The sequence below is a fragment of the Amblyomma mixtum genome, chromosome 3 (genome assembly GCF_055824585.1).
Source record: "Amblyomma mixtum isolate Tamu chromosome 3, ASM5582458v1, whole genome shotgun sequence".
Taxonomy (NCBI): Eukaryota; Metazoa; Arthropoda; class Arachnida; order Ixodida; family Ixodidae; genus Amblyomma; species Amblyomma mixtum.
Window position 1 is genome coordinate 58,829,733 of NC_143014.1, and position 27,129 is coordinate 58,856,861.

The window sequence follows — 27,129 nt, forward strand, 5'->3', positions numbered from 1 at the left end:
AACTTAGAACAAAGGCTAAGTGTACTTTGTTCTTTGCGTTGATGACTAGTGCCATCAATTTCGTGCACCGCTGGCCTCACACTGCTCAGAAGACTGAGCTCCCACCACACCTTATGCAGTGAAGCTCATACTGAGGATGATAATTTGTGAATGTGTGTTTGTACATGCACACATTTTTCCAGCCTAGCAAGAGCAGTGGAGAGTTGCGAGTGACCTTGAATGTGACCCATAATTAGACATGTTATGCTCTTTAAGCACCACAGCAGTTATTCAAGTGCATGAGAGTTGTTAGCAGTCATTAGCAAACACTGCGCAGCTGCTCTTGCAAATGACTAAAATCTGCAAAAACTGATCGTTGGCTGCAAGTGAGGAGTGTAATTCAAAACGTTTTTCTTTCCAAAGTGCTTAGTAAATGCCTCCTTGCAGGCTCATTAATCCTGGTTTATTAACAGTGCTCATATATGACCTTTGAGAACATGGGTGTATTTGGCACTTCTGTTAAGTTGCACTCCTGATAAGCTTAATAGATTTGGAAGGTCTCATCCTATCAAACTTGGAAAAGAAAAAAAAGCAAGAGGTCAGCAAAGCATATTGAAAGTTCTAGAAGTTCTATTCTAGCTGTGTGCTTGTATAGAGATGGTCATTACAAACGATTAGCTGGAGCTCAGATATGTGCTCTCATTGGACTCTTCAGAACAGCTGTGCCTGCCACACTTGAGAACTGTCATCCTGCAAGGTAATGCAAGCTGACAACAAAGCCTAGCTTCTTGGAAATTAGGCTCTCAACTTTGTGACTGTCAAGATATGCCAAATATTACGTCCATTTTTCAGCACGCTTCTGTCAGCAATATGTGTCTGTTTCCTGTTGGTATACACCTTTCCAACCTGGGCGCTGCCATATTGTTGCCTGGACTGCAGTGGGCACCTCGTGCTAGCACGGTGGAAGCGGCGGCGGAACCGGTTTCCAGCAGTCCAGAGAGGAGGCGTTTCGCCGCTTCCACCGTGCTAGCGCGAGGTGCCCACTGCAGTCCAGGCAACAATATGGCAGCGCCCAGGGAGCCCTTTTTGGAAAGGTCTATATACCGGGTGTTTTCTTTTAGAAGGTCCAAAATTTTTGAAGAAAGGTAAATTCCTTGAGATTTATTTTAACCCTGGGGCTACACTGAGGGCTACGGCGGACGCCAGGTAAGAGGCGGACTATTTTAATTAGTTTGCTGATTAACTGAATATGTTATTAACTTTCATAATTTTTATTTTAGGGGATATGTTGTATTAGCAGAATTGGAGATCATCTTCCAAACAGTCCAGCCAAGAAAAAAAATTTTCATGAAAAAATTTTTTGCGCGCATTGCGAAGTGCGAAAAAGTCACCCTGGTAGGCAGCTTCACACTGTAGCACAGCGTCTGTGAGTGCCTGTGACGTAGTTCGGTCCGCCCTGCGCTTTGTGTCAATGCGTTTTTGTTCCAACGCGGCATTCCGTGAGGCCGCGGAGCGAAGCGAAACAAGCAGCGATAGCGCAGGCCGCCCGTCCGGGCTTCAGGTGATATCAGCCGTGTGACGCAATGCGCAGGGCGGAGTGAACTACGTCAGAGGCGCTCACCGCCGCTGAGTTGCAGTGTGAAGATGGCTACCAGGGTGACATTTTTGCGCCCCGTAATGTGCTCAAAAATTTTTTAATTAAAACTGTTTTTTCTCAGTTGGACTGTTTGGAGGATGATCTCCAATTCTGCGAATACAACATAACCCTTAAAATAAAAATTAGAAAAGTTTATTAACATATTTAGTTAATCGGCGAGCTAATTAAAGCAGTTTTCCTCTTGCCTGGTGCCAGCCGTAGCCTCCAGTATAGCCCCAGTGCTAAAATAAATCTAAAGCAATTTACCTTTTTTTTTTTATTTTGGACCTTCTAAAAAAAAAACACCGGGTATAGCTAAGCTTCACATGGACACCAGTCACCTTAACCTCATTCTGAGCAAGCACGTCTTATATTCATGTAGGCAACCAGCTAGCAGTCAATCAATACAGGCTAATGTTTCTGAGCTACAAAAACGCCAGAGTACAAAACTCATTTTCAGAATTAGCCTCATAAGATACTCTAACTTATGCATGTATTCCTCTAAATGACTCCAGGGAAAAGCAGGGAGCACTAATATTGATGCCACTAAACGTATATTTCCCAGCTTCAGCGCAATTACCTGCCAGCTGCCTCCAGGCAGACCATTGCCAAGGACAATGTGATCAAGTGCCTTGGATGGATCATGAACCCAGGCAAGAGCAGAAGGCTCATCAGAGCCAAGATCAGCATCCGGGTGGCAGAGGGTGTCCAGAAGCAGAGACACCGGGTTGCATGAGCGTCCCTCAAGGCCCGAGCTCAACAACGAGAGGTCCTGGAAAATGCAGTAACATTGGAGGAAAAATATGTGGTTACAGCACGATAATATGCATGAAAAATGCTTCGAGGATCCACTATTTCAAAGCATACTGTGAGTATTTTTCAACTGCAGTTGTCAAACTCCAGAAGTTTCATTGCTCCAAGCAAGACCAACAGCTGCAAAGGGCACATTAGCGATCCAGGTCACTGAAAACATATTGCATTGCCTGTGCTGCACATAAAGAATTATCACATGTGAATTGAGAAAGAATTGTTCAGTTTCCTGAATCCATTCAGTTTAGTCATATTTAAGCAGCACAGTAAGAAAATGCGGCTGAAAATAATGAATGAGCATGGGTGTTGCAACATGTGAGTGCGCCTGCGCTGAACAGCTTGTATACAAGGAGAAAATTTACCCCAAAAAATATACTTGCCAAAATATCCTATAACTCTGCACAATTATCAGCCATTTAGCACATGACCAAGAGAAAGAATACTGCGTGGTTTCACAGAAAAGCATTACAGGCATCAGAAAGCTGGTATGTCATTGGCATAGTTAAAGGGACAGTGAGGAGAGCTCTATTAATATTTTTTTTGAAGCAAAATCCGATATTTCGGCATTTCATGGCTTTGTTGCCACTTGGCCGGCAGCGAAAGATGCATTTATTTCTAAGAAATTTGGATTCGAAGTTGAAAAAGTTTTTCCCGCCTCTCTGATTCAAACTTGGAATTCTCTTATGACGACACAGGGCTAAGTGATGTGAAACATGGCGTGCACATGACGTAACGCAGACTCCGTGATTTCTGGCGCCCAGCAGTGCGACCTAGCAGCAGCCGAAAAGAAAGCTACCGCCGGCCGCACGTTGAAGGCATCTATCGGCTATTGAGGCCGTCGCTACAGTCACTTCGTTTACGTTTGCACCGGCGTTTTGCCAGAGTTACGATGGATCCCGCTGTCGAAGTCGTCAACGAATTTGTTCTCGCAAATAGACACCTTTAGCATACTGTGTACCTTGTTACCATTAGCAGAATACCGGGAGCCCGCCTACCGCCGGCGAGCAGGCGCTGATTGGTCCCGATGCTGCAGGCGCGCGCGTAGCTGCCGGGTACGTGGCGCCATCTGGCGACGTCAAGGACATTTGCACATGCATTGGCTGCGCCTCAGTGATTCGTGACTTCTCGTGTCCTAGTGTTGCTAGAACCAATGGTTCTAGCAACACTGTTTTGTCCTATGATGTCATCACGCTTGTACTTGCGAGTTTGGCCTGTGGCGGCAATACCTGTACTTTGGTTCTTGCTCTTTTCTGCGTTACAAGAGCTTTGTTGTCAGTATGAGTGGCGTTTTTGTAATCAGGAGCTGGTATTCTGTCGATACAAGCCAACTTCAATTTCTCCTCAGTATCCCTTTAATACAGGGATGCACCTGTGCAGTTGAATTAATGTGCAATGGAACAACATGATATCAAGGTTTAGTGCTTTACTGTTTTTTGCTTGCACAACACTCCGCCTTCTGCTCATTGCTTTAGGATCAAGATGTGCCGAAAATCCTCCGCGTGGCCAATTTACCATTAATTTGTGGCACCATTAACAAAATGTTAGTTTTGTGGCAGTTGCATGAAATGACATCACGCGCCTGTCACCCAACTACCATTTCCACACACATGTGTGTTAGCATGCAGTGCCTCTGCGCACCATAATTTCCAGTGTACAAGACGTGCCTTTGTATAAGACGCATGCCCCATATATACAGGCTTTCAACGAAGAAGTTGGTATATAAAATGCACCCTCATATAAGATGCACCTCAATTTACCCTGTTAAGGAAATGAGACTTGACTAGTATACATGCTTGCGCGACCATTGCGAAATGCTCAGTGCCTGTGAAAACACGCCTTACGTGGCATGAAATGATTGAAAAGAAGAGGCAACACTCACGGCCAAAATAAACTCTCGCATAGGCACAACAGCAACACTTTATTTTTACTCAAAGCCATCAAAAGCTTCATCTTTGGATGCGCTATAAAAAAGCTAGCCGATTTCTGGCGGCAGCGCTGCTGAGACATCCTCTTTGCACTCAGGATCGCTGTTCTGATCGTTGTCTTGCTCGGGCACCGATGAAGCTAGCAGGCCAGCCTAGCGGAAGCCTGCTGTTATCGTTGCCACTGCGCTCCAGGCCTCATGGACCCACTTCGCAGCTTTGCTAAACGAAGCGCACCTCACGCATCCAGTTATGGTACAGCTGTGATCACTTTCAGTCATGCCTCCCAAATATGCCACAAAATGGCTTTAAAGCTGTGGTTAAACTGTGTAAACCATGTTACAACCGCATGATCGATAGTGACACTTTTTTTTCTTTTACTAATGGCTCATTTTATCATGGCTAAAGTGCAATACTTGTAGCCACCCATTTTAAATGGTAAAACAAGCCTGAACAGAACTATTTCTGCACTCAGAAAGAAAAAAAACGCATATTAGACGCATCGCTGTATAGGAGGCTGTAGAAAAATTTTTTTTTAAAGTTGCATCTTATATACGGAAAATACGCTAGCTTCTGCACCTGTTGCTGCAGCTGATAAAAACTAACAGTGTGTGTAGTGCCAAACTTAACACCAGCATGGTGTGGGATGCAAGAAGCATAGCAGGGCTGGTGAGTGAACATTTCCAATGGAGGTTTCACAGATAACTAGTATTCTGTGTGCATGCACAGACATGCGCACAGAATTCTCACTGTTCATCTGTAGATGGGACGGGTACGTCAATTTGGCCCAATGCAATGGCTGGAGTCAGGAAGCAGGGCATACTTAGTGTAGCCATGCAGACAGATATTTAAAATGATGACAAGACAAAACTTTTTTACACAAAGATGACATTCATTTAACCATTTTTATACACAAGGAGAGTACCCCCCCCATTTCCCTCTTCCTGCCTTGGCCTTAATGAAAACACACAAACTGCACATTACTGGTAAATTCTCTTCCCCACTTATAGAAAGATAGGAGTGAAAGAATTCTACAAAAATCTTATTTGCAAATACATACTACCAGTCTGTGACCACTCCCATTCTTTTACTATACTCTTAAGTGAAAAAAAATAATCAACTGAGTGATTGGTCAGTTCACTTGTGTGATTTAATCAATTTTATGGACAAAAAGAGCCCATGTAAAATAACCAATTATACACTAAGCTTGGTGCTTCTCCCTCAAACAAAACTCTCCCTTGCCACTTAGAGCAAGCAGCCCATATGTGACCATGTCTGGAAAGCTCACTGCAAGGACGTTTACTGGGTGTCAAGGTTAAACGGAGACGGTACACAAAAGGAAAAAGTGAGTTCTTCCTCACTTGCTCCAGAGCTTTTCTCGTACGGCATGGTGTCTCACACCAGTATGCTACTCCGCTGAAGCAGCTCGCTGTGATGTCATTACTTGCAACTGCTATGATTAAGCTCCATAGCACCATTTTGGCACTCAAGATAGCAGCGGCACTGTCTTTCACAAGTGACCTCTTGATGTTAAAAGCTGGACATATGTGCTATCACTTCAGCATCTGCTTTTGCAATCCTATTTTATCCATCATCTTATGAGTGATTACAAGGCTTGTAGCAATTATATTTACATAAAAACAGATCATAATCTCATGCATGCCTTTATATAGTTAGGCACAAACCCAAGTGAAGTTTTTTTCTTTTTATGACCATAAACTTTTTTTTTACGAAAACGGATATGATGAACATAATACCTCATACTATGCATAGCTTCTAGCTGTGTTCAGAAATTATGAAGCTGCGCATTTTTTCCACAGCAGTGCTGGATCTCCTGTATGCTGCTAAGTAACATGCAAAAGAGCCTTTCAGCCATGGTCACACGAAAGTGACAGTTAAATACTGAGGCTTCATTCGTGATTTGCACATGCCAATCTACTGGGCACTTAGCAGGTGATCTGTTGCAACATCCTAGTTCATTGTAGCTGTGAACATTGAAAGACCACTATATTTATTTATTTATTTATTTATTTATTTAAATACCCTAAAGGCCCAAGTGGGCATTACATAGGGGGGGGAGGGCATGAAAACAACACAATACAGATTATTGGCACACAGTAGTTAACAAATACAAAGAATAACTATATACAAATTGCAAGTACACATCACTGCAGTCGCTGAAAGATGCATAGGTATCTTTACCCATACCCATAATGGCATAAGCAACAACCCAGCAAACCAAAAACCTCTCAGAGACGTCTAGCTAGACGTCTCTGAGAGGTTTTTGGTTTGCTGGGAAGTTGAGAGGTTCTTGGATGCCACTCACCTGTTCAACAAGGGAAAGACTTCTGTTATCCTCCAGCCTCGCATGCAGGTATGGGTTTGGGTGGCACGTGCCTGGTGCATAGTATGGCCAGTTGCCGGCCAGGAAGTATGACATAGTGATGCCCGATGGCCCATTGCCTGCATGAGTGCACAGAATAGTGTCACATACTGAAGGCAGCAAAGGTTCCAACCACTGTTGCTTGGTGTGATACAGACAAATAGTGAAAATCCAAACCTGAGCGCCATTAAACGTCACTGAATAAGGCCTCATGCAGCTTATGCACTAGTCGACTGTTCCTAAAGCAGCTCTGTTGACGCCATACCATGCAACGAAGAGATTTAAAAGCTGTGAAGTCCTTAAAAGGACACTGAGGATAAGTTGAAGTTGGTTTGGTTTGATTTATTGGGTTTAACGTCCCAAAGTGACTCAGGTTATGAGGGACATGGAGGGCTAGTGGAGCGCTCCAGAAAATTTCGACCACCTGGGGTTCATTGACGTGCATTGACAATGCACAGCACATGGGCCTCTAGCATTCTGCCTCCATCGAAATGCGACCGCAGTGGCCGGTACCGAACGCGCCTTTTGGGTCAGCAGCCGAGCACCATAACCACTGCGTCACCGCAGCAGCTCGAACTGAAGTTGGATTGTATCAATACATTACCATGCTCTAATGACAAGCTGCTACTTTCACTAAAAATGAAGCTTTTATAAGCTAGAAAGGTTAAAACATTAAATGCAGGTGACGCCATGCATCACCAGTTGTTTTCGCAAGCAAACTGTGGTGCGTCAAGATAGTTTCTTATGTGCGATCAAATCACTTCTAAATGATGACTGTGGAGTCTTTTTTGGTTTCGACATCACGAGTATGAATCAAGCGGTAGAAAAATTTTAGAATACAATTTTCTTGGCAATAAATGCGTCTTTTGCTGCTGGACAAATTCAGAAAGAGCCACAGAGTAATTTTTTACCGAGAACAAAAGTTGGATAGAACTGTACTCAGTGTTCCTTTAATGAACCAGGCTAGTACTGAGAGTCATGAAGGTGCACAGCCCCTTAAATAATGCCAGTCTAAAACACTGCTTAGTGCACATTTAATAAACCACATTTCTGCCCTTTAGCTCCTCGATTCTTGGGCATACCATGTGTAGAGCACTGCATTTATATTGAACTGCATGTGAAAAATTATGGAACGACATCTGATGTGACAATTATGTGAAAGCAGTTGGATTTACCCTCAATTATTAGTTAGATGCTTTTACTTTAAAAAATTTTTTTACTATGCGTTGAGGTTTACACACACGACAGAAATTATTGGCGTGTGAAGAGGAGTGCCGCTACCGCTCCTTTACCAGTAAAAGGCACCAAAATTAACCTGATGCGCACATTTGAAAAGACAGATTGCCTGCATCATCAGGCATAAATTTTAATATGCAGAGTGTTCAGAATTAAGCTTTACAGACTTCTAAAACGAAATTTGCACTGAGTGATGCATGAAATACACTTCCGCACATAAGTTATGCGGCCAGGGTGAGACAAAGTGAGATGACATTTTTCACCGTCAGGCACCTAACTAACTAAAATTGATTAATGACCTTTTTAGTGACCCCAGTAAACAGAGATGTTTATATTGTAAATTAGGAGGCAGTCTATACCTACACAATTAAATTTTGTAGAATTCTAGCACACGTGTATTCCAAGATATTCACGTCCACATTTTCAGCTTCATCCATCTAATGCAGAAGATCGGCGCGACACTCCATCCGGCATGACGGGCCGTTTCATCTGCCAATGGCTTACAGTGACCAATGTAGCTGGTAACTGTTTCCCTTTCACTTTCGGCTACTGAAATGGAAGTAACGCCCGACGCAACTGCTGCGTCACACTAGGGAGAAGTTCCGCATCAATTGCTTCTGCCTTGAATGCATAATTACACGAAATCAGTGGAAACGTCAGGGGAAAATATTTCGGAACATGCATGCTCCAGAAGAATGCTACCAAATGTAGTAGTCAGAAATGCGACCGCCTCTGTGTTTCCAATATAAAGATTCGCGCTAGCCACAGTGGATAAAAAGCTCATTAATATATTTGAGTTGACGGTGACAATTACCATCTCACTTTTGTGCACTCCCCCTGGTCAGATAACTTAGGTGCCGAGCTGGTTTTCACGCATCACTAATGAAAATCTGTAAATATGTAGAAATATGTAAATCTTAATTTTGAAACTTTATACATGTCAAAGATATTTCCATCGTTTGAAGTTCTGTGTGTCATTTTGAGCCAATCTGGAGTGCATGGTGGTGGAACGCTTATATATCTGTAGTTCGACCCAGCTTTGAAATGAACATGCGTGTCGTTAAGCGTGTTGACAAACTGTTCATCAAGAATGTTCACTGGTCTTCGTGATAGCGTTGTTAAAGGATGCAGGCACAGCTAGATATCACAGAATCAGTCATTTAAGCTTTGTTATGTCTATGGACAGCTTGTACTTTTCTTAGCAATGTGTATATACGCTAAGTGGCCAATTTTCACTGAAGTGGAAAGGCGAATTCACTTTTTTTATACTCCCACCCGGTGATGGGATATGCGGTTGAACACATTGTAGCACGCTGTACGCAACGCTCAAACTGATTTACCTCTCTATCACTACCTGAAGTGCGAAAATAATGAAGAATCGCACGTCGAAGGTGAAAGTGTTTACATAGCAGCACTGATTATTTTGATATCTACAATTATTGCAAGCGGAAAAGCCCCAGAAACCATAGACGGCCGCACCACAGCAATAGGTAAAGCTACAGTGGCGCCATCTTGTGGTATCCATGCGCAAATGGGCCGCCTGCGGGGAGCCGTTTGTGCCACTACGTTATATTCAATAGTAGGATAGAACTTGAATAAACAGCAGCTGCTAACAGTGGGCCACGGTCATGGAGGAAAAAAAACTGAGGAGGGAGCGTCCGGCGACAACCTTGAAGCCTAGTCTTAACAAGAAAAGATATAGTAAAAAAAAGAAAGTGTCCCCCCCCCCCGTGATCACACCACGTGATAGCGTGCGGTAAAATCTAGCCCCGCTGCGCGCGCGCGCGCATGCGCGGATGAGCGCGGTAGACTGACTGTAGATCAACCTCCTTGCTGTAGACGCCCGTGCCGCGGGTCGCACAGACGCGCGCCTAAAACATACCAGAATCAAAACATAAAGGACTGTCTCGGAGAGCGAAAAACTGAGGGAGAAAACGGCTTCGTAAACGCTCGGCTTGCGAACGCTGGCCGCGTGACGTCACTCTCCCTCCTTAGTTTTTTTTCCTCCATGGCCACGGTCCTTGGCATACTGCATTACTTCACAGGCCATATGCAATAGTAAACGAAATTAACTTTTTAATGTTTGACTATATTAAACAAACCAGGTATCACAATTCTAGAGCTTATAATTTTTTTCTGATTAGTTTTTTGCTTAGGTGACAAGAAAAGTTTTAGCAACAGCCTATTTTTTCGTAGTGGAAAAAAACTGTGCGGCGGTCGTGACTATGGGCGTGGGCGGAGCTTCACTGCAGCGGTGGCTCGGCGGTTATGGTGCTCGGCTGCTGACCCGAAAGACGCGGGTTCGATCCCGGCCGCGGCGGTTGAATTTCTTTGGAGGAGCAATTCTAGAGGCCCGTGTACTGTGCGATGTCAGTGCACGTTAAAGAACCCCAGGTGGTCGAAATTTCTGGAGCCCTCCACTATGGCGTCTCTCGTAGCCTTAGTCGCTTTGGGACGTTAAACCCCATAAACCAAACCATAAACCAAACCTATAGTTGTACCGTTGTACCCTACTACAGCTAGAGTCTACAGCCACGCCTGCGAGCGCGCGTCACACAGCGGTGCGGGTGTCACGTGCTCCTTTCGCAGCGCCCGACTGGGAGCGGAGCCAGCGGAGCGGCATCGTGAGCGGGCAGAGAGCATGTGACAGGCGCGCCCGCTCGTAGGCGTGGCTAGCAACTTCCGCGGTTCCGGTTTCGGCTTTGTGCGGCCCCAAAATGGCCTGCGTTGCATAGGCGACGAAAATGGAATTTCAGTATTTCCAAAAACTGATGTGGACATTACGGTTGGCTACAAGCCTCTCAATAATTAAGAAACTTAACAGTAATAGTTAAAAAATGAACTATTCGATATTCTGATGCACTACACCGCTGACGACCATATGCTGGAAAAAGCGACTTTTTTAACTCAAAAAGCTCTTTTAAAAATTGCTGCCAGTCTTAGGTGAAACACCCAGTATTGTAAGCACCGGTAGCAACAGACCTATCTAGCCTACTCGGTCATCTACACTGTGGTTCTAGGCAGGTGTATATGAATCGGTTTTGTCGCCACTGGATGTCGATAAGAGTTATTTTCAATTCAAAGAAGGCAGCGGGACAAGTTATGCCCCAAGACAAGCGCTTAAAGGGACAGTAAAAGGAAATATCAATGGAAACGAGAAGCGCGTAGCTAGACTGATAGACCCTTTGGGAACACTACCAAAGTTTTCGCGGCATGAAAAGGTGTCTGCTTTATTAAGTGAATCGCAAATGAAGTATCGGATTTCCTCCAAACTTAAGCCCCCTCGAAACGCGGGCGGTGCTACATGTTTATGTGCATCCCTGCGAGCTCTACTGATAACTAAAAAACGAAACCACTTGAGACAGAGCGCCAATCAGACGGTCATTTGTTACAATATTTGCCAAGAGAGGACGCCACCATAGTGTTGCTCCTGGTATAGCGCTAAGAATATACTTAGGGACTAGCCATCACATCATCATCACGAAGCCCAGCTTTTGGCCTTCACTTGTTTAGTTGCTGCACACACAGCACACGTGAGCTTCACGCGGGCCGAGCGAACGGCATAAGAAACAGGCGACGCTAGAACATCGGCACCAATCGTGGCGGGCGAAGAATTCACGTCACCATGTATAGAGTCTCGCTTTTACTTGGGTGCATCGATGTATTTTGACTAGAGTTGCTGGATAGGCTACCTACGGCAGCCAGAGCATCCAAGTTATGAAGAAGGCGCAACTCTTGCATGCAGGAGGCATACTTGGTTCAGTGGTTAAAGAGGGTGCAAACTCAACCCTCTTATTTTCGGCTGCCGAGCATGCTTTATTCTAGCCATAATGCTGCTACAGCGAATAACACAGCTTCTTAGTAATGCGCCGCCTGCACCAAGACTTATTTAAATGAGGTACGAAAAGAATAATCGTCATGCGGCGCATTCTGTTGTAAATGCTACAAATCACATGCGTTTTCTTTTGAACAATTTAAGAAAACTTGTCATAAAATCGCGTTTTTCGTACAAAAACGACTTTTCAATCAGCATGTGCACTGGGACGAAATGAAATTGCGCAAAACACGAGAAGAGTGGGTGAGCCAGCTTTCAGCAGCAGTCGAGTGCTAAACGATGCGGAAGTGTTGGCTTTTCCGCAATGCATGGATGATTTAGAACCATGTGATTGCTTTTGGCCAGTAGCGGCGTAGGGAAAACGAAAAACTATGGCTCCTGCTCCGTTCTCGGTGAAAATGACATCTTAAACCTTGGAACACCGCTCTCAATTCCAGTTTAGATCCTTAAATTGGTACAGGCACCAAATTTTTGATCATGTATTGTCTTCTTTGCAACGGTGCGTATGGATGACCACGTGGAATTCGCCTGCACGCAGTAAATTTATGACTGAATTTTTCCCTCATATTTCGTTCTCAACAGAAGAACGGTCTATGACGTCCAATATTAGTTTCGGTCACGTGAGGATGAAAAAAGTGTGATACAATGGCTGCATCTTCGTTTTAATTCAGTACGACCCTTACGCCAGCCTGCTGCAAGAGCTAAGGTGAAACCGAATGAGCAAGCAGCTAAACTATGGCTGTTCTTGCATGTCTCACGGGACCCAAACTTCGACTTCACAGGCACAGCTCAGCTGCTGAAACCGAAACAATGAGATGGAAAATTCAACTGTATATTATTTACCGGGCATATGAGAATTCTACGCGGAGGTTCATGTTTGCTAATGTCTAGCGCACTAGTACAAGGAAACGACACACATTCAAAATTTGATGCGCGTAGTCCTTCAAAAAGTCGCTGCTAACATGCCTAAAGTAAACGTAAACTTGACTGCCACAAAACGAGGAAAACGCTCGCGAAACACTATAGTGTCTTGGTGACGAAATTAGTCGTGCTGCATCAGCGCTGTGCGCATATGCAATGCAGGATAAGTGACATACTATGGTGGGCCAAGGAAATAACTTCAAAAACGGGCAAATGCCAAAAAAAAAAAAAAGAGGGAGATGGCCGTTTCGAGCTTTCTCGCTACAGCTGGCGAGCCCCCACCTACAATCGGACAATAGAGCGCAGAATTTACACGGACCCTCGAGTCATCCTTCTCCTGACGAAAACACCTTACTTATTCACTGGGCTATTATATAGCTAATCTTTATCACGTGCTCTATCTCGCCACTAAGACTATGCTGGTGTAGCAAAGCCCGCTCAGGAGAACGTTATCGCCCGAGCAACTTCGAGCCATGTACGGGTCACTCCAGGCCTATCAAACTCGGGTTAAGCTGCTCTAACGTTGATTTTGGCAAGAAGGCTGAAAACAATATATGAGCTTAGTTAGCCGAATGATTCCTCTATCCTGCCCCGTCATCGGCCGGAATGAACGCGATAACCATCAAGTCGCGCTAGACTGTACAGTTCTCAATTCTGCCAACAACGCGCTCGCGGCCTCCTTATCTTCGCAATGTCTGAGAGTTCCTACCAGGGGTAGCCCGAAGGGGACATGTCTAAAAAGGCGACACCCTCATAATACCACCCCAGTTGGAGCACGTCGCGCCCCGACGCCCGCTGCCTACCACTTGTCTACCGTTCGGGAGGACGCTCCCTTCACCTCCCTCTCGGCACGGACTCCTGCGGTCCAGCCTGGGGGCAGCCAACGGCTCAAGAACAGGCACCCGGCCCGCGGCGGCGACCTCGCACCGGGAGAGTACGCGTCGCCCCAACTTTCGAAAAAGTACAAGATCCAGCCCCCAAAGCACAGACTCTCGCCTGTCATATATAAATTAATGCGTTTTCTTCGCTGTTCGCTGCCTCGTCGCTTGTGCCCAGTCGTCGGAAGCACCTATTTGGGCTTCCGTGTCTTCGCTAACCCGTGATCTACAAAAATACGCTACCGCGCCAGTAACTGAAAAGCGCATGCGCACGGAAGTAGCGCACCGATTCGGAACGACAGAACAAAAAAGATATAAAAAGGCTTACCAATAACTACCACATCCTTGTAGATGGCCATGTTTGCAGGTACTTCTCGAATGTCCTAGAAAAATGAAAAACAACGATTCGTGAGTTTGGGGCACCGCAAGCGCCTAAACAGAAGGCACAGCAGCACATCGCGCTCACATCGTCTTGTGAGGGCGAAGGCTGAAAGGCATGCAGCCTCACATGTTTCGTGCTGCCAGATAGGGCACACGTAAACGAGATTCGGTTACCAAGGTACAGTGGTACCGCAAAACTGCTCTGCTGAACTGACTCACAGGTTCCGTAAATAAAATAACAAAACCAATGCTAATTCTGCTCCTCTATTCCGTTAACGGCACTTAGCCGCGTAGCGGAAAGTTCCTAGCGAGGTGTCTATGGGACGCACAGTAAAAACACATTCGTATTTGCGCTGCCTGAACAAGCCCGATTTAAGGAGGGAGGGAAAGCGAGCATTTTCAATAGAAAAATCGCCTCAACCCATACTTTTTCGACGAAAACAGTCCAAGAAATGCACTGTGGAAACGAAGTACTGCGCCCCTTCCTAGAGTGGTCCAAAAAAACCACCCCAGTGCCTGAAGCTACAAACTCGTAAAAATTAGACGGACCCGAATATCCGGTAACACGGCGCAACCAGCACTAAACTATTGTTTGCACTCCGCAGTGCAGCTGTCACGTGCAGCGTGAAAGCCAGATGTAAAACGCTCATAGTCGCCTCCCCGCACACGAGTTCGACCCCCGCCGCGGCAGCCGCTTTTCGACGACGACGAAAAGCAAAAATGCAGGTGAGTCGAAATGAATTCGGAGCATTCCACTACGCCTTCCTCCCAGCGCACAAAAAAACCGTTAACTAACCGACAACGGCATAAACTCCGCAGAGACCCTCGTGGAGTTATCGCTGTAGAAAAACAATACGCTCGACAGCAGCAAATACAGCCCGGGAAATTAACGCGCGTACCGGAAACGAAAATGTTGGAACGAAGTCGGCTAGCCGGATACAGCTTGCCCATTCGCTGATTGCTTCGTTCAGCATCCAACTCATTCGCATCGAACCTGCACTCAGGCGCTCACCCCCTCCCCAACCCTTTCGATTGGCCAAATGGGGTGCATGCACGCAGATCATTGACGCAGCCCTCAGCTCTGCCAACTTTCGTCAGCACGGCCGCAGCTAATGAACCACCAGAACTGCTAGCTAACACAGCGCGTTTTCGCTTTCTCACCGCGCTCATACTTGCCGCAGTGAAGAACACAAACACACACACAAATAAACACGCAAGCAAACAAACAAACAGTACCAGCGGATAGCAGGCCAAGAGCCGGCCAGCTGACGGCTAAGAATATTGTTTTTTTTCTCTCTCTCTCTCTCTGTCTATTGCGCACTGCTTCGGCGCCACCCGATCCTTGACAAATACCTCATAGTGGATACGAACCATTAATGTCGAGGACAACGTTATTGATATTGTCCTCCTTCTGATGCTGCCCTTTTCTGCAGCAGGCAATAGTACCGCCTAAACACCAGAGTGGCCTTTTCTTTTTCCTGCGACAGACGGCACGGAAATGTGTTCAATTACGAGGCGGTCCGGAGCCAAAGTACCACCTTTTACTACCAGACCTGGCTAACTACAATAGGGACCGGTTGCGCACTGTCCAGCAAGCAGCCTGCTGTAATTTTATAACAAGGACAACAACAAAGCCCCTGATTCAATAGCGATTCACTAGACAGCGCAAAGAGTCCACGCGTTGTACTTCGCCATGCATGAGGCAATTACATAGCCATTTTTTTTTTCGGTTTCGTTCAACGTGCTAGTTTTGTTTGCAGCCCTACGGATTAATTGACAGCTGTTCGGTTTTGCTTTCGGTGCTTTCGGACAAAGGAAAAAATTCGACACAAATGCTACACAGCAACTCCGAACGAGTGGCAAATCTACCTATCCACGGCGTTACAAATCAGGACTAGATGGACCGTAATAAGTGCTGAAAGATCGTGGCGACCGAGTAAGAAAAAAACAAAACTTTTTACGCTTAAAAACGCCACAGAGAAAACGAAATATACTTCTTGCGCAGCTAAAACTCGCCCAGCCTATATGAACTGCCTGCCCCTAAACTGCGGCACAAGCCAAGATGCTCTGCCCCCTTGCACCCCGGAGATCATCGCCCCGAGCAGAGGGCGGCTGCGCAGGGCCCCAGCACCGCGCAGCCGACCGACATCTCGGCTTTCACGACGAGGCGACGTCGCATAGCGGCGAGGTGAACGTGCTGGGCTTAGCGACGAGTGCGCTTTAGATGGAGCGGCCGCGCGGAGCACTGGTTTCACACCCTCAAGCAGGGCGAGGAGACCAAGCCAGCTGGCTGGACAGCAGTGGAGAGAAGAGGGGAATTTAGGCGGACATCGCGCGATACGATCGCCTTGCGTGCGCCGTTTGCAATGTCGGTGCAATGTCGACAAGTGGTCGTACACTCCCGCATACGGCGTGCACGCATTCGTGCGCTTGCAGAAAGGTTGTAACGACTGCATTTTGATCCCTGAAGCGCCTGACGTCTCTGCATCTTTAGGCACGCAGCGTATACGGGGTCGGTGAAAAGCCCCCAGCCCACAGGGTTGCTTGTGAGCAGCATAACCGCGGGCACTCATGGCGTCTGAACCTACCACGATCATAAATGGCGAGGATACCACCCCTCCTCACTCTCCAGAGATGAGATTTGGTGTTGACGCAAATGCCCCACTACGAGGCTCAAAAGCAGACCCCGCGGCCTAGGGACCAACCCGGTACATATATGCGCGACTTCGAAGGCGCAAAGGTGTAAGGAGAAGCAAGTATGCCTGTTTTGGTCTTAGTTTCACACTTAGTGCAAGGCGCATTTTGCTAGTCACGGCAGAGTAATATTCTCCTATCCTTATCTGTTCGCGGCAGACGCTATTGTGCCGCGTTATCTTTCCGTGGTACAAAAGACTCCAGCCGAATTTAGCATTATCGCTCCGCGATTCTTGCGACGCTGGTGATAAAAGAGAAGTTAAGAGTCGCCGCGATTGCCAAAGCTCGAGGAAATTCCGCTGCCCGTAGTTCGGCGACTGCACGGCAATCGTGATAGCGAAGACTAACAGCGTTGCGCAATTGCTGAACACTCGTGGTAAGCGTCCTTCGTTGTATTTTGGAGCGATAGCACAAACATTTTCCTGACGCCTAAATTACACCTAGCGAACAATGCACGTGCGTCATGGCTGTGAACCGGCTTCGATGAACGCCATGGGGCGGATTTGTGGACGGAATACATGCAAAAGTTTTCCTTACTATGTTTTTCAAGTTTTAAAGTCAAGTCTTGCTTCGCTTTCGAAATAAATTTCTCGCTCAGGTGTGAAGAGTGGAGTGTTGGTTTAGTTTAGTTTATCGGGGTTCAACGTCCCAAAGCGATTCAGGCTATGAGGGACGCCGTAGTGGAGGGCTCCGGAAATTTCGACCACCTGGGATTCTTTAACGTGCACTGACGTCGCACAGTACACGGGCCTCTAGAATTTCGCCTCCATCGAAATTCGACCGCCGCGGCCGGGATCGAAGTTCGCCCCTGCCTTTCGGGTCAGCAGCCAAGCACCATAACCACTGAGCCACCGCGGCGGCTCTGAGTGGGGGAGTTGGGAACGGAGGCACGGAGATGCCTTTTTTTCAAATCCACTCAATGTCACCGCTCTCGCACTTTCGGAGACAGAATTTCTCCACCAGCGGAGTTATATTCGAGGCCGGTTAATTGGGAATAACGTATTCATCGAACATTGGAAAATAATTTTTTCTTTGCATAATCAGTGGCTGTTCCTCGTTATCAACAAAAATTTCCGCCAGACTATATCACTACGCGGGAGTTTACAATGACCCGAAACCACCCACGAATTTGCGCGCTCTAAGTGGAATCGTTGAAAGGAAGATTAACTAAACCGCTCACTCCCTTATCATTAGTTCGATTGTCTACCTTGTTTGAGCAAGCCGGCCCATGTCTGCCAATATGAGCGACGGAAACAATGGACGAGCGTGATCCAATTCGAGCCCCGAACAGAACGTGCAGTGCATGCGCCGAGAATAACTAAACTGCATGAAGTGCTCGCGGGGGGCTGTTAGCGGGCTAGTTGGTGGATCACGAAAGATGACGCAAGCGCAAACGGAAGAGACAAGCACTGGTTCCGTCCATCCAGTCCAGACTGCGTGTTTCGGCGCTACATCCCCCCCCCCCCCCCCCCCCCCCTCAATTCCCCAAGAGGGCGACGAAATCAAATCTCCTGCTGACAAGTGGGCAGCAAAAAATGACTAAGAAGAGAGCACGATGGGAATAGCGCCATGGACATACTTCCAAGAATAGTTCTCGGAAGACTGGCATCGCGCGACGGAGGCGCGCTCCGATACGGCCGTAGGAAGCGTACAACCGTGCCAAGAAAACCGACGCGCGCCAGCAGGTTCGCGGAGCACTTGTTGCATAGTCTGGGCGATAATTGACGCAACGCCGCGCGTCAACTGGCGTGTACAAGCCGCGCGGTGCCGTGCCAGGAGGGTAGTGGGAGCGCGCGGAAACGGAGGCGGCACCTGTTCCGCTTCGTACGGGCGCCGTTCTTTTTCGCCTGTCACGTCGCAAGGAGTGGTATATAAGGATCGGGAGGAATGAGGACAGGAAGATGAGCGGCAGTCGGTATGCGAGTTTCTCGGCGGAAGTGAGCAATTGCGCGATGCGCCAATTGCCGGGATATCCCTTCCACAGGGCGGAAGAAAAGGAACACACCTTCCGACATTCTCCTCGTGAAACCATCACGAAACTTCGCGATAAGGGCATGCGCTAGATCCATACTGAACTGGAAGTGGGGATAAACGAGCCATAACGCGCTATACAACGAACTGTACACCCGCAAACACCAATTAGAGAGGGGGAAAAAAAAACAACAGTGCCGATCTATGCTCGCCGTTGGCAAGGAGAGCGCGAGCGTTTTTGACGAGAACGTATTTGCCGATGTCTAAAACCCCCGGACCAGGATGTATTTTTCTTCAACTACGAAAGTTTCTGTGAAAGCTGTATAGCTTTCCTTTGTAGCCGCGTGCCTGCGCTTGGGTGGATGCCAGTGAGTAATTTGCTCCCTTATTACTTCTTCCGGAGCGCAGCCATCAACGCAGAAGCACGCAACAGAATGCTTCACAGCAGCAAACAAGGTGGTTGGTCGACGATTTAGTCACTGAGCCCGAGTTCCGTGCCAGGAAACGCAGGTATACGGCGTCCAAAAGAGTAGTTTGTGTACCGTAATCGACTGCCGCACTGTTGGCATCAGAGTAAGCCGGCTTCGCGAACGGCCGCCTCGCGAGCCACAACTCGCGCAGAAAAATATAATGTAAGGATAAAAACGCCAAAAAGCGAGGCGTCCTTAATCTCTACATAGCCTGCATAGCAGCGAAAATCTAACCAATGTCCAGTTAACATTCGTAATTCGTATCAGAGCCTTGAATGCGGTAGACATCTTTTCAGGCGCCGCGTTTTCTTTCCCTTCTCCACCTTAATATTATAATCAGACCTCAAGGAATACATTCCGGTAGCTTTGCAGCGCAAAATACCAGCAGTTAACTATTCACAGGGATGTTCAATTGTAAATATCAACATCGAGACTGCACCTGAAGAATCGTGGTGTTATTTTCAGTTTATAAGACGCACATTGATGTCGAAATTGAGAAAAACAAAACATTTAGGTTCAGTACTGCCCGCAAAATTTGTCTGCTTAAAAATGGTTGCACCAGCTCTCTCCCATCTCTGTCTACGGACCTTAGTGAGCAAAACAGACTTGGCATATGGTTCGAAACAGACGTGTCAGGCAATCAAGTGAGAGATCTCGCAATACGTAATACGTATACGTACACTATACCGCGCATCACTACGCGCGAAATGGCTAGTTCACGATCAACTAGAGTATGGTACTTTAGTTGCGCCTGACCAGGAGCAAATAAACCACAGCCAGGCATAACATTCAAACGTCAGGGCTGTAGCTCAAGCCACTGAGAAAATCCCTACATCGTACGTCGCCCCCAGAGCGCAAGCAAATTGCCGTACAGTATATTAAAGAGTCCCGGGCGGAGCTATCAATCATTAACTGTACGCCATAGTACTCAGCCAGTTTTTTGAAGCGTTTATTGAAATCGTACAAGCGTCAGAAATCGAGCAAGCCAAAAGAGACAGAAAAACCCGGTCTTCACACAGTTGAACTGATCACGTGAACGCGCACGGTCGAGATGGCGCTGCCGTAAAGATAACGAACCGACACGCGATATCCATTCCTCCACCACTGTCACACGGAATGCAGGTCACTGCACTGACTGCTTACACCTGAGACGACACAGCAAAGATATAACTGTGCCGGCCACAGCGGCCTCCAATATGATGCGAGCTAATGCAGGTGCTTCCCTTTGCTGGACTGCTTTATACAGGGTGTTTCACCTAAGACTTTACAGAATTTTTTAAAAACAGGTTTCTTCAGTTAGAAGAGCTATTTTTTTCGGCACAGCATATTGAGTGGTGTAGAACATCAGAATAAAGCTAAGACAATCTAACTAGCAGGACGATTAACTAAAACAGAATAGTTAACTTTTTAACTACTACTGTTTGGCTACTTAATTAATCACGGGAGTGTAGCACACCGTAAGTAATATCCATATCAGTTTTTAGAACCTCGAAAACGCGGTTACCCTCGGCGCTGTGGCCCAACAAATGTCGGCTCCAATGCGCTTTCGAGAAGCCCGGCGGGAAAAGCAACCTCCCCAGAGCGCGTAGCTCGTCGAAATAGAGAAAATTTGTTGGGCCACAGCGCCGACAGTGACCGCGTTTTCTAACTTCTAAAAATTGATATGGACATTAACTGCGGTGAGCTACCCGCCTGTCAATAATTAAGGAGCCTAACAGTAATAGTTAAAGAGTTAACTATTCATTATTAGTTAACCAGCCCGCAAGTAAGCCCGCCTCAGTTGTATTCTGATGTACTTCCCCACTGACAATGCGATTCCAAAAAAAAAAAAAAAGCGCTCTTACAACTCAAAGGGTCTATTTCTAAAATTTGTGAAAAGTGTTAGGTTAAACACCCTGTATAACCGACAGCATGCTCTTAAAGCAGAGAATAAATGAGCAAAGGCGCCGTTCTTCGGTCCATACAGCGCTGGTGTATAGTTTCTATATATCGGTACTATATTCCACACTGATGTCGGCACCATCTATAAAACAGAAATACATAATGTGTGCGCTCACCGTTACAATGTCCTTAGTAACCTGAACTATCGGTGACAACAGACTAGAACCCGAAAGAAAGAGAAAGTCCAATACATGCCGACGTTCTCGCATTACTCCACAATGTGACAAGACTCAGCCGTGCAGTATACATCTGCCACAAAATATCCAGAAGGAAGACTGTATACTGCAGGAGAAGGTCCATACACAGGGCTCCGCGAACTGTTTTTCAGCGCCATTAAATACACAAGTTTCGGGCTGAGCCCCGCCTATAGTGAACAAGAATTCTAGTTCACTATAGCCCGGACACACGACACAAAGCAGAACGCTCTTACGCAACAACAACAACAAAAAACACACACACACTGACGCCCACCAGGTACACTATGCCAAACAGTGCCGTATGTAAACACACTGCTAGCGCTGTCGATGGAATGAACCTGTCGTCACTAACTCCTCAAATGAAGGCGAAATTGCCACCAAGTAAGAGCGCTGTTATCTCTCGGCCAACAACTTACGACGCAATAATATTCAAGGACGACCATTCGCAGTGGAAGGTTGCGATATGCCCCGCAATTTGAGCCACACTCAGCGCAAAGCAGCGAGTTAACGCGCAGCGAGAAAGCCCAAGTGCACGATGCACGGGCGAAAAGAGGAAGAATGCACCCCTAAAATACCAGCCACATTTATCTTTCCAAACTACCAAGCAGGCATTTATGAGAGGCAAAGAAATAATAAAATGTGCAGGAAAGATAGAAAGCACTTGTGACGAAGGCATGCTGAAGGCAGCAAGAGGTCTGACGACACATATTTAAGCACGTCGCACTGCAAGGACTCCTGAACAACACCCGCAGCCGCAATGAAGAAAGAAGCTGTTGAGTTGCGCACTAGTTCTGTGCACAACCGATCCCACGTCTCGGGAGCAAGGGCGTCGCGTTGCCAGCAAATATAATCTGACCGTGGCCAACCTACATTTCAACCACAACAACCACGTGCGGGTGCATTCACATAGCTGTAAAGGCACACGCTAGCCATAAAACCGTTGTCAAAATTCGTGTATTCGTTGTTGCGCGGCGCACTGTTCCAGACAAATATGATTAAGTATGCCAGGTCGTTAGTGCTCTTTCTAAAACGAGGAGAGTGACGCTTTGTTTCGCTAAGGCCGTTTTCGCCTGGACCGCTACATTTATTACCACACAAGACACGAAAAATGCTGTCAGACGCAACACATTCAAAACGCTGCAGCTTATTGCCTGTTGACAGCAATAACAATACAAGGCTCTCAAATCGACGTGACGTTCGAACCAATCACAGTCCGCTTTCCCTCGCTATAACACACTCAGGTGTGACGTTTGCAAAGACGAGAATTTTTATGCAAGTAATTCACGGAAAACAACTTTCACAGAGGGTTTTAGCGCGACAGTGACAACGACAGGGTCTCCGCGACTAGACACACTAGTGTTCAAGCTATACTCTCGGCAGAATAGGACAAAAGGCTAACGCTTGATTTCCTGAATACAAAAGCCCCCCCTCCCTTCCCGTTCGGTATTCTATCGAAATAAGTTGGCACAAACACCCCACGCTGGATCGCGATTAACGCTTTCGCCCCAATTTACCTGCAGGCGTCCAATCCGTCCAGGGGAAGAGCGCGGCGTGTAGCGGCTGTGCACAAGTGCGGTTTCACGCGCGCACCATCAGCGCGGGAAGGAGCAGCGAGTCCGCGGTGCGAGCCGGCCGGTTGCTGAGCAGGCAGCGACAGCACCGCTCTTCCATTCAGCGCGCCGCCGTCCGAAGGCGCTTCCTCCTCTCCCTCGGAGACACCGGCACGCGCGGCGGCGCACGCGAAGAGACGACCGCAAGGACGGATCGCCGTACGAGCGTGAATTTCACAAGCGCCTCTTTTTTTCCGGACGGGACTGCGGACGAGACCAGTGGACGAGAGCGACCCCGAAGCCAAAGGTGCGGAAAACTACGCCCGGAACAGCCGCCGGCCGCTGATAAAACAGGGGCAAGATGCGCGAGAGGCGATATAAAAAGACGCGCGCTCTTCCTCCGCCCGATAGCGACCTCAGGGCAACCGCCGCGTCGACCTTGAACGAGGCCCGTGCGCGGGCATGTGAAGACGCGCCGATGAAAAACGACCCAATGATCCTTGGCGCGAGAGCGGCAGCGCGGACCTCACACACGGCGGACAAAAATGCGAGAGAGCGCGCAACGGGGGCACGAACCGCTCAGCCAGGCGGAAAGCGCACGACGGGGCTACATCGTCCGCAAGGTTCGCAAGGAACGATCCACGCGCGCGACAAATTGCTCTTGGTTGAATGAAATCGAGAAGCTCCGACTCCCATATGCCCGAGCATGCACGCCCTTCTAAACGACCCGCTTACAGCCGCGCGCTTGCGGGAGCCAGCGCAATACGGCTGCAACGCGAGTCCTGCAAGGTCATCTATGCGAGAACCAACGCCCAGATACCTGGGGCAATTACACATCATTAATTCATACATTCGTGTGCTGCAAGTACTGAATAAGAAGGAATGATCCGAGTGGTCTAGCAATAACACCACAGGTCAGCTTATGTGCTGCGACGGAAGATTCGTCAACAGAGTCATTATGTGCACAAGGGACACATTACGACGCAATAGTCGCCGAGCCTGGGCGCATAAAGCGTACGAATAATGGCCAACGTTACAAACGGCTGCAAATACAATATATATGCAATGCGCGACAGACGCATATAAATACTATGCGGAGCGGCACACGCGCGAGTATGCATAACAGAGAGAGTGAAAAAAAAAAAGCCAAAATTAATTAAATGCTCGGGGGCCCTTTAAGAAATGCGCCACTTCTCATCCACATCCCGAGCATACACCACCTTCTTTTAAACTCTGAATCACTGCCATTTTATACCGCACATACGGTGTCGCGCTAATTTAATACAATAATGCTCGAAAAGATCGTTAGCCGAATGCGAGCGCTGTCCGAGGATCACATTAGCACACTGAGGTTGGAATTTACCACGCGTCATATTCTACTTTTCAATTTGCCAAACAATCAGAATGACTACTGAACTGCTTTTTTTTTTTTTTTCAGAGGCTGGAGGAACGGCAAACAGTGCATACGAAAAGCTGCAGATCACAGACAACACGTGATGAGAATTTCCGCACAGGCACCTTTTTTGTGTGTCTTTTGCGCCTTGTGTTCATCTTTCCACGTCATGCGTAAGTGCACGAAGCTGCGGCGTACTACGTCAACGATCCGCATCATCAAGCCAGCTGGTGTGTACTCGGGAGCCCCATGAAGTGAGATATTTGTTTTATGCCTTCCCTACACGCTGCTGTGTTAGACCCATTCCCGCCCAGCATCATCAGTTTTCCTTCGCGAGTAGGCAACCGGCAGTGTCCAAGCAGCGCTGGACGCCTAAAAGCTGCTGCCACGCTGCTGCCGTCAGCCGCTTGGGCCGCTACAGATGCGAGACCCCATCCCGAACGATATGAAACGCGGGTTTGGTTGATGCTCTCGACGTAGCACAGTTAGCTGGCACACGCCACGTGTGGCTTCGAGGCAGGTGGCGTGGTAAAACACTACGGGTGCGCCCCAAAAATGCTTGCTCCTCTCGCTAGACTGTAGCGTTTTACGGCGCTGTAACCGACACGGCAAACATGCCCCTATTGCCAGGTCGACGGGTTCGCTCCTTGATCAAGTAGCAGAACACTATAGGAACACGCTTAGCACTGATGAGAAAGAAAGTTCTGCTCGCCTTCCAAAGACCTGCAGCGATTAGGAATCCCGTGGCTTGGCAACCTTTAAGACCGCCTAAAAAGGACGTACAGTCGCGGTCAAAAATACGCGGCCCACAGCTCCGGCGCAAGGAGCGGCTGCGGGGCCGCACCGCGGCGCTGCTATCTCCGTCGGGCGCTCGCAGCGAGGGTGCACTGAGTGACGACAAAGCGCGTCGCCCACCCTCTCTCCTGGGCACGCCACACGACTGACAAATTTCAAGTGCGGCGTTCCGCTGTTTCACGGCTGAGCATGGCTGAGCTCAGTACGAAAGATTAGACCGATTTCACAAGCAGTTGCGCTACGCCACCGCCGCCGCGATGCACTCTGGGAGTTGTGGTACTCCGGCCGGCGGCCGCGTCAGCGCGGTGCGTGGCGCAGCGCGAGAAGCAGCCCTGTTTGCGTCGCCACACGGTGTTTCTCTGCGTGAATGTTGTATTTGCGGGACAAGTGCGTTCACCTGAGGAGTGTCGTGAGCTCCGACAACTGTGCGAAGCAGAGCGTCCCGGATTTTCCGTTTTCTAGAAGAGAAAAAGTAGCCAAGACATTGCGTAGAAGCTGTTCACGAGATGCAGCTGAAGAAGTGCTGTTCAGTACATTTAGCCGTACTGTCCCTGTTGATCAGTGCACAATGACAAATGGCAAATTTTCAAGTTCTGAACTGTATTAAGTGCCTTTTACGCGGCTCTCAGCTTTGAGGCAGTCCCTTAAATTGTTAAAAAGAAGGCAATCGGATTTGCCTTCGTGCTGCGTCGTCAAGCCTTCTTTGCAGCGATTTCTGCCAGGTGCAGGGTTGTAAGGGAACAAGTGCGCTAAGATTTATTGTTACATTCAGGAATCCACAATGTTAGCTTGATGCACGTATGCACTCCTGATGTCTCGAGCTCCCATACTAGCGATAATGCTTTCTTTATTTCACGGAATGAGAAAGCGAGGCTATAAAACTGTCGAAATGTGGAATAATTTCCATCGTTTTGTTGCTCACTGGTCGTTGAGTATACATGGTATTCCAGTAACAGCCACATGCCATTTATGCCGGGATATCATCCACATTTTGCCCGTTGTTTTGGATAAAGAAGGCCATCTAGTGTTTACCAATCAGTCAACCTGTTCAGACTCGTACTACGAAAATAGCGAAAGTGAGTCGTACGGGAGACGCCCTAGCAGAAGATTATGTTAACCGAAATAAAAAAGTAATTAGTGTATCAATAATCAAAATAAAACTATTCGTCACGAAATTAAAATCCCCTAAACCCTAATTAGGCGTACTCAAAAGCTCCCCGATTGGCTTCTTTTCTAATTTTGTACTGAACACAAGCATATGTCACATCTCCATTTAGAAAAACGGCATAGCTCGCTCGAATCGCTCACCTTTCCTGCTGCTGACCCGCCGAGCACGTCGTGAATACATGTATGTGTTTACGTGAATAAGAAAAAAACAATCGCATGGCCGGTTTTGATCAAGGGCTATGATGAAAAAATAAAGGCAACAAACGCTGTGTGACACGTCTATAGCGAATGCCTAGATGAATACAGCGAATACTGAAACAGCAAAATGAGGTGGCAAGAAATGTAAATACTGTCTGAAGACGTTAATTAAATCGCGTGCATCGCTATGCGTTCAAATGTTCTGCTGACAAAATTAACGAAAGCGGCGGTCAAGCGCGTTTTTATCGCCACCGGCAGCATTTTCCAAAGCAAGGTTCGAGGAACAAACGCAGCCTCGCCACCGCGGCCACTCCATTTCATGCGGCAACTGACCACCCTCTCTGCGCTGCTCCTACCGCGATTAGCATTGCACCCCTCGAAACTCCGCCGTGGAGCCTCTGTTTCCTTTATAGAGCTCAACACAATAAACGAAACGGCGGAGAGCTACTGCGGCCGGGTATAATGCCAGTCAAGGCGCAAAGTAATGTAGGCTGTCGTGCAGACGACGCCACGAAGGACTACAGCCAAGATGGCGGCTGGCTACTTCCGGTAAACGCGCGCATGCGCAGTAGGCTTTGTGAAATCGGTCTATTCGCGCTGCGTGCGACCTTCGGCGCCGCGCCAGCGCCTGCTCGAATATCTCGTTTTCCCTATGTGCAGACCAGCTATGGCGCGTGCTGTTGCGAAGTGTCCGAGTTCAGTTCGCATTCGACATTTACGCTTGTCTCGCGTCCGTGTACGCCGCGCTCCAGTGCCCGGCGCTTGGGCGGTT

The 27,129-nt window shown here is 47.6% G+C and overlaps 1 protein-coding gene across 12 annotated transcripts in view; it reads right to left on the bottom strand.

Moving 5' to 3' along the window:
• The window catches only part of LOC149350324 (oxidative stress-induced growth inhibitor 2-like), a 150,784-nt gene that overhangs the window by 4,812 nt on the left and 118,843 nt on the right, over positions 1-27,129 (bottom strand). For 11 of the 12 annotated variants that reach the window (XM_089579347.1, XM_089579338.1, XM_089579339.1 and 8 more), the window contains 3 exons: positions 13,929-13,983; positions 6,674-6,810; positions 2,196-2,387 (listed from right to left, as the gene is read on the bottom strand). In XM_089579347.1, the coding sequence (XP_089435473.1) occupies positions 2,196-2,387; positions 6,674-6,810; positions 13,929-13,959 (360 nt within the window). In that variant the 5' untranslated portion in view covers positions 13,960-13,983. Of the gene's footprint in view, positions 1-2,195; positions 2,388-6,673; positions 6,811-13,928; positions 13,984-22,768; positions 23,171-27,129 lie in introns of those variants that run through there. The other variant, XM_089579346.1, reaches the window with a different exon arrangement.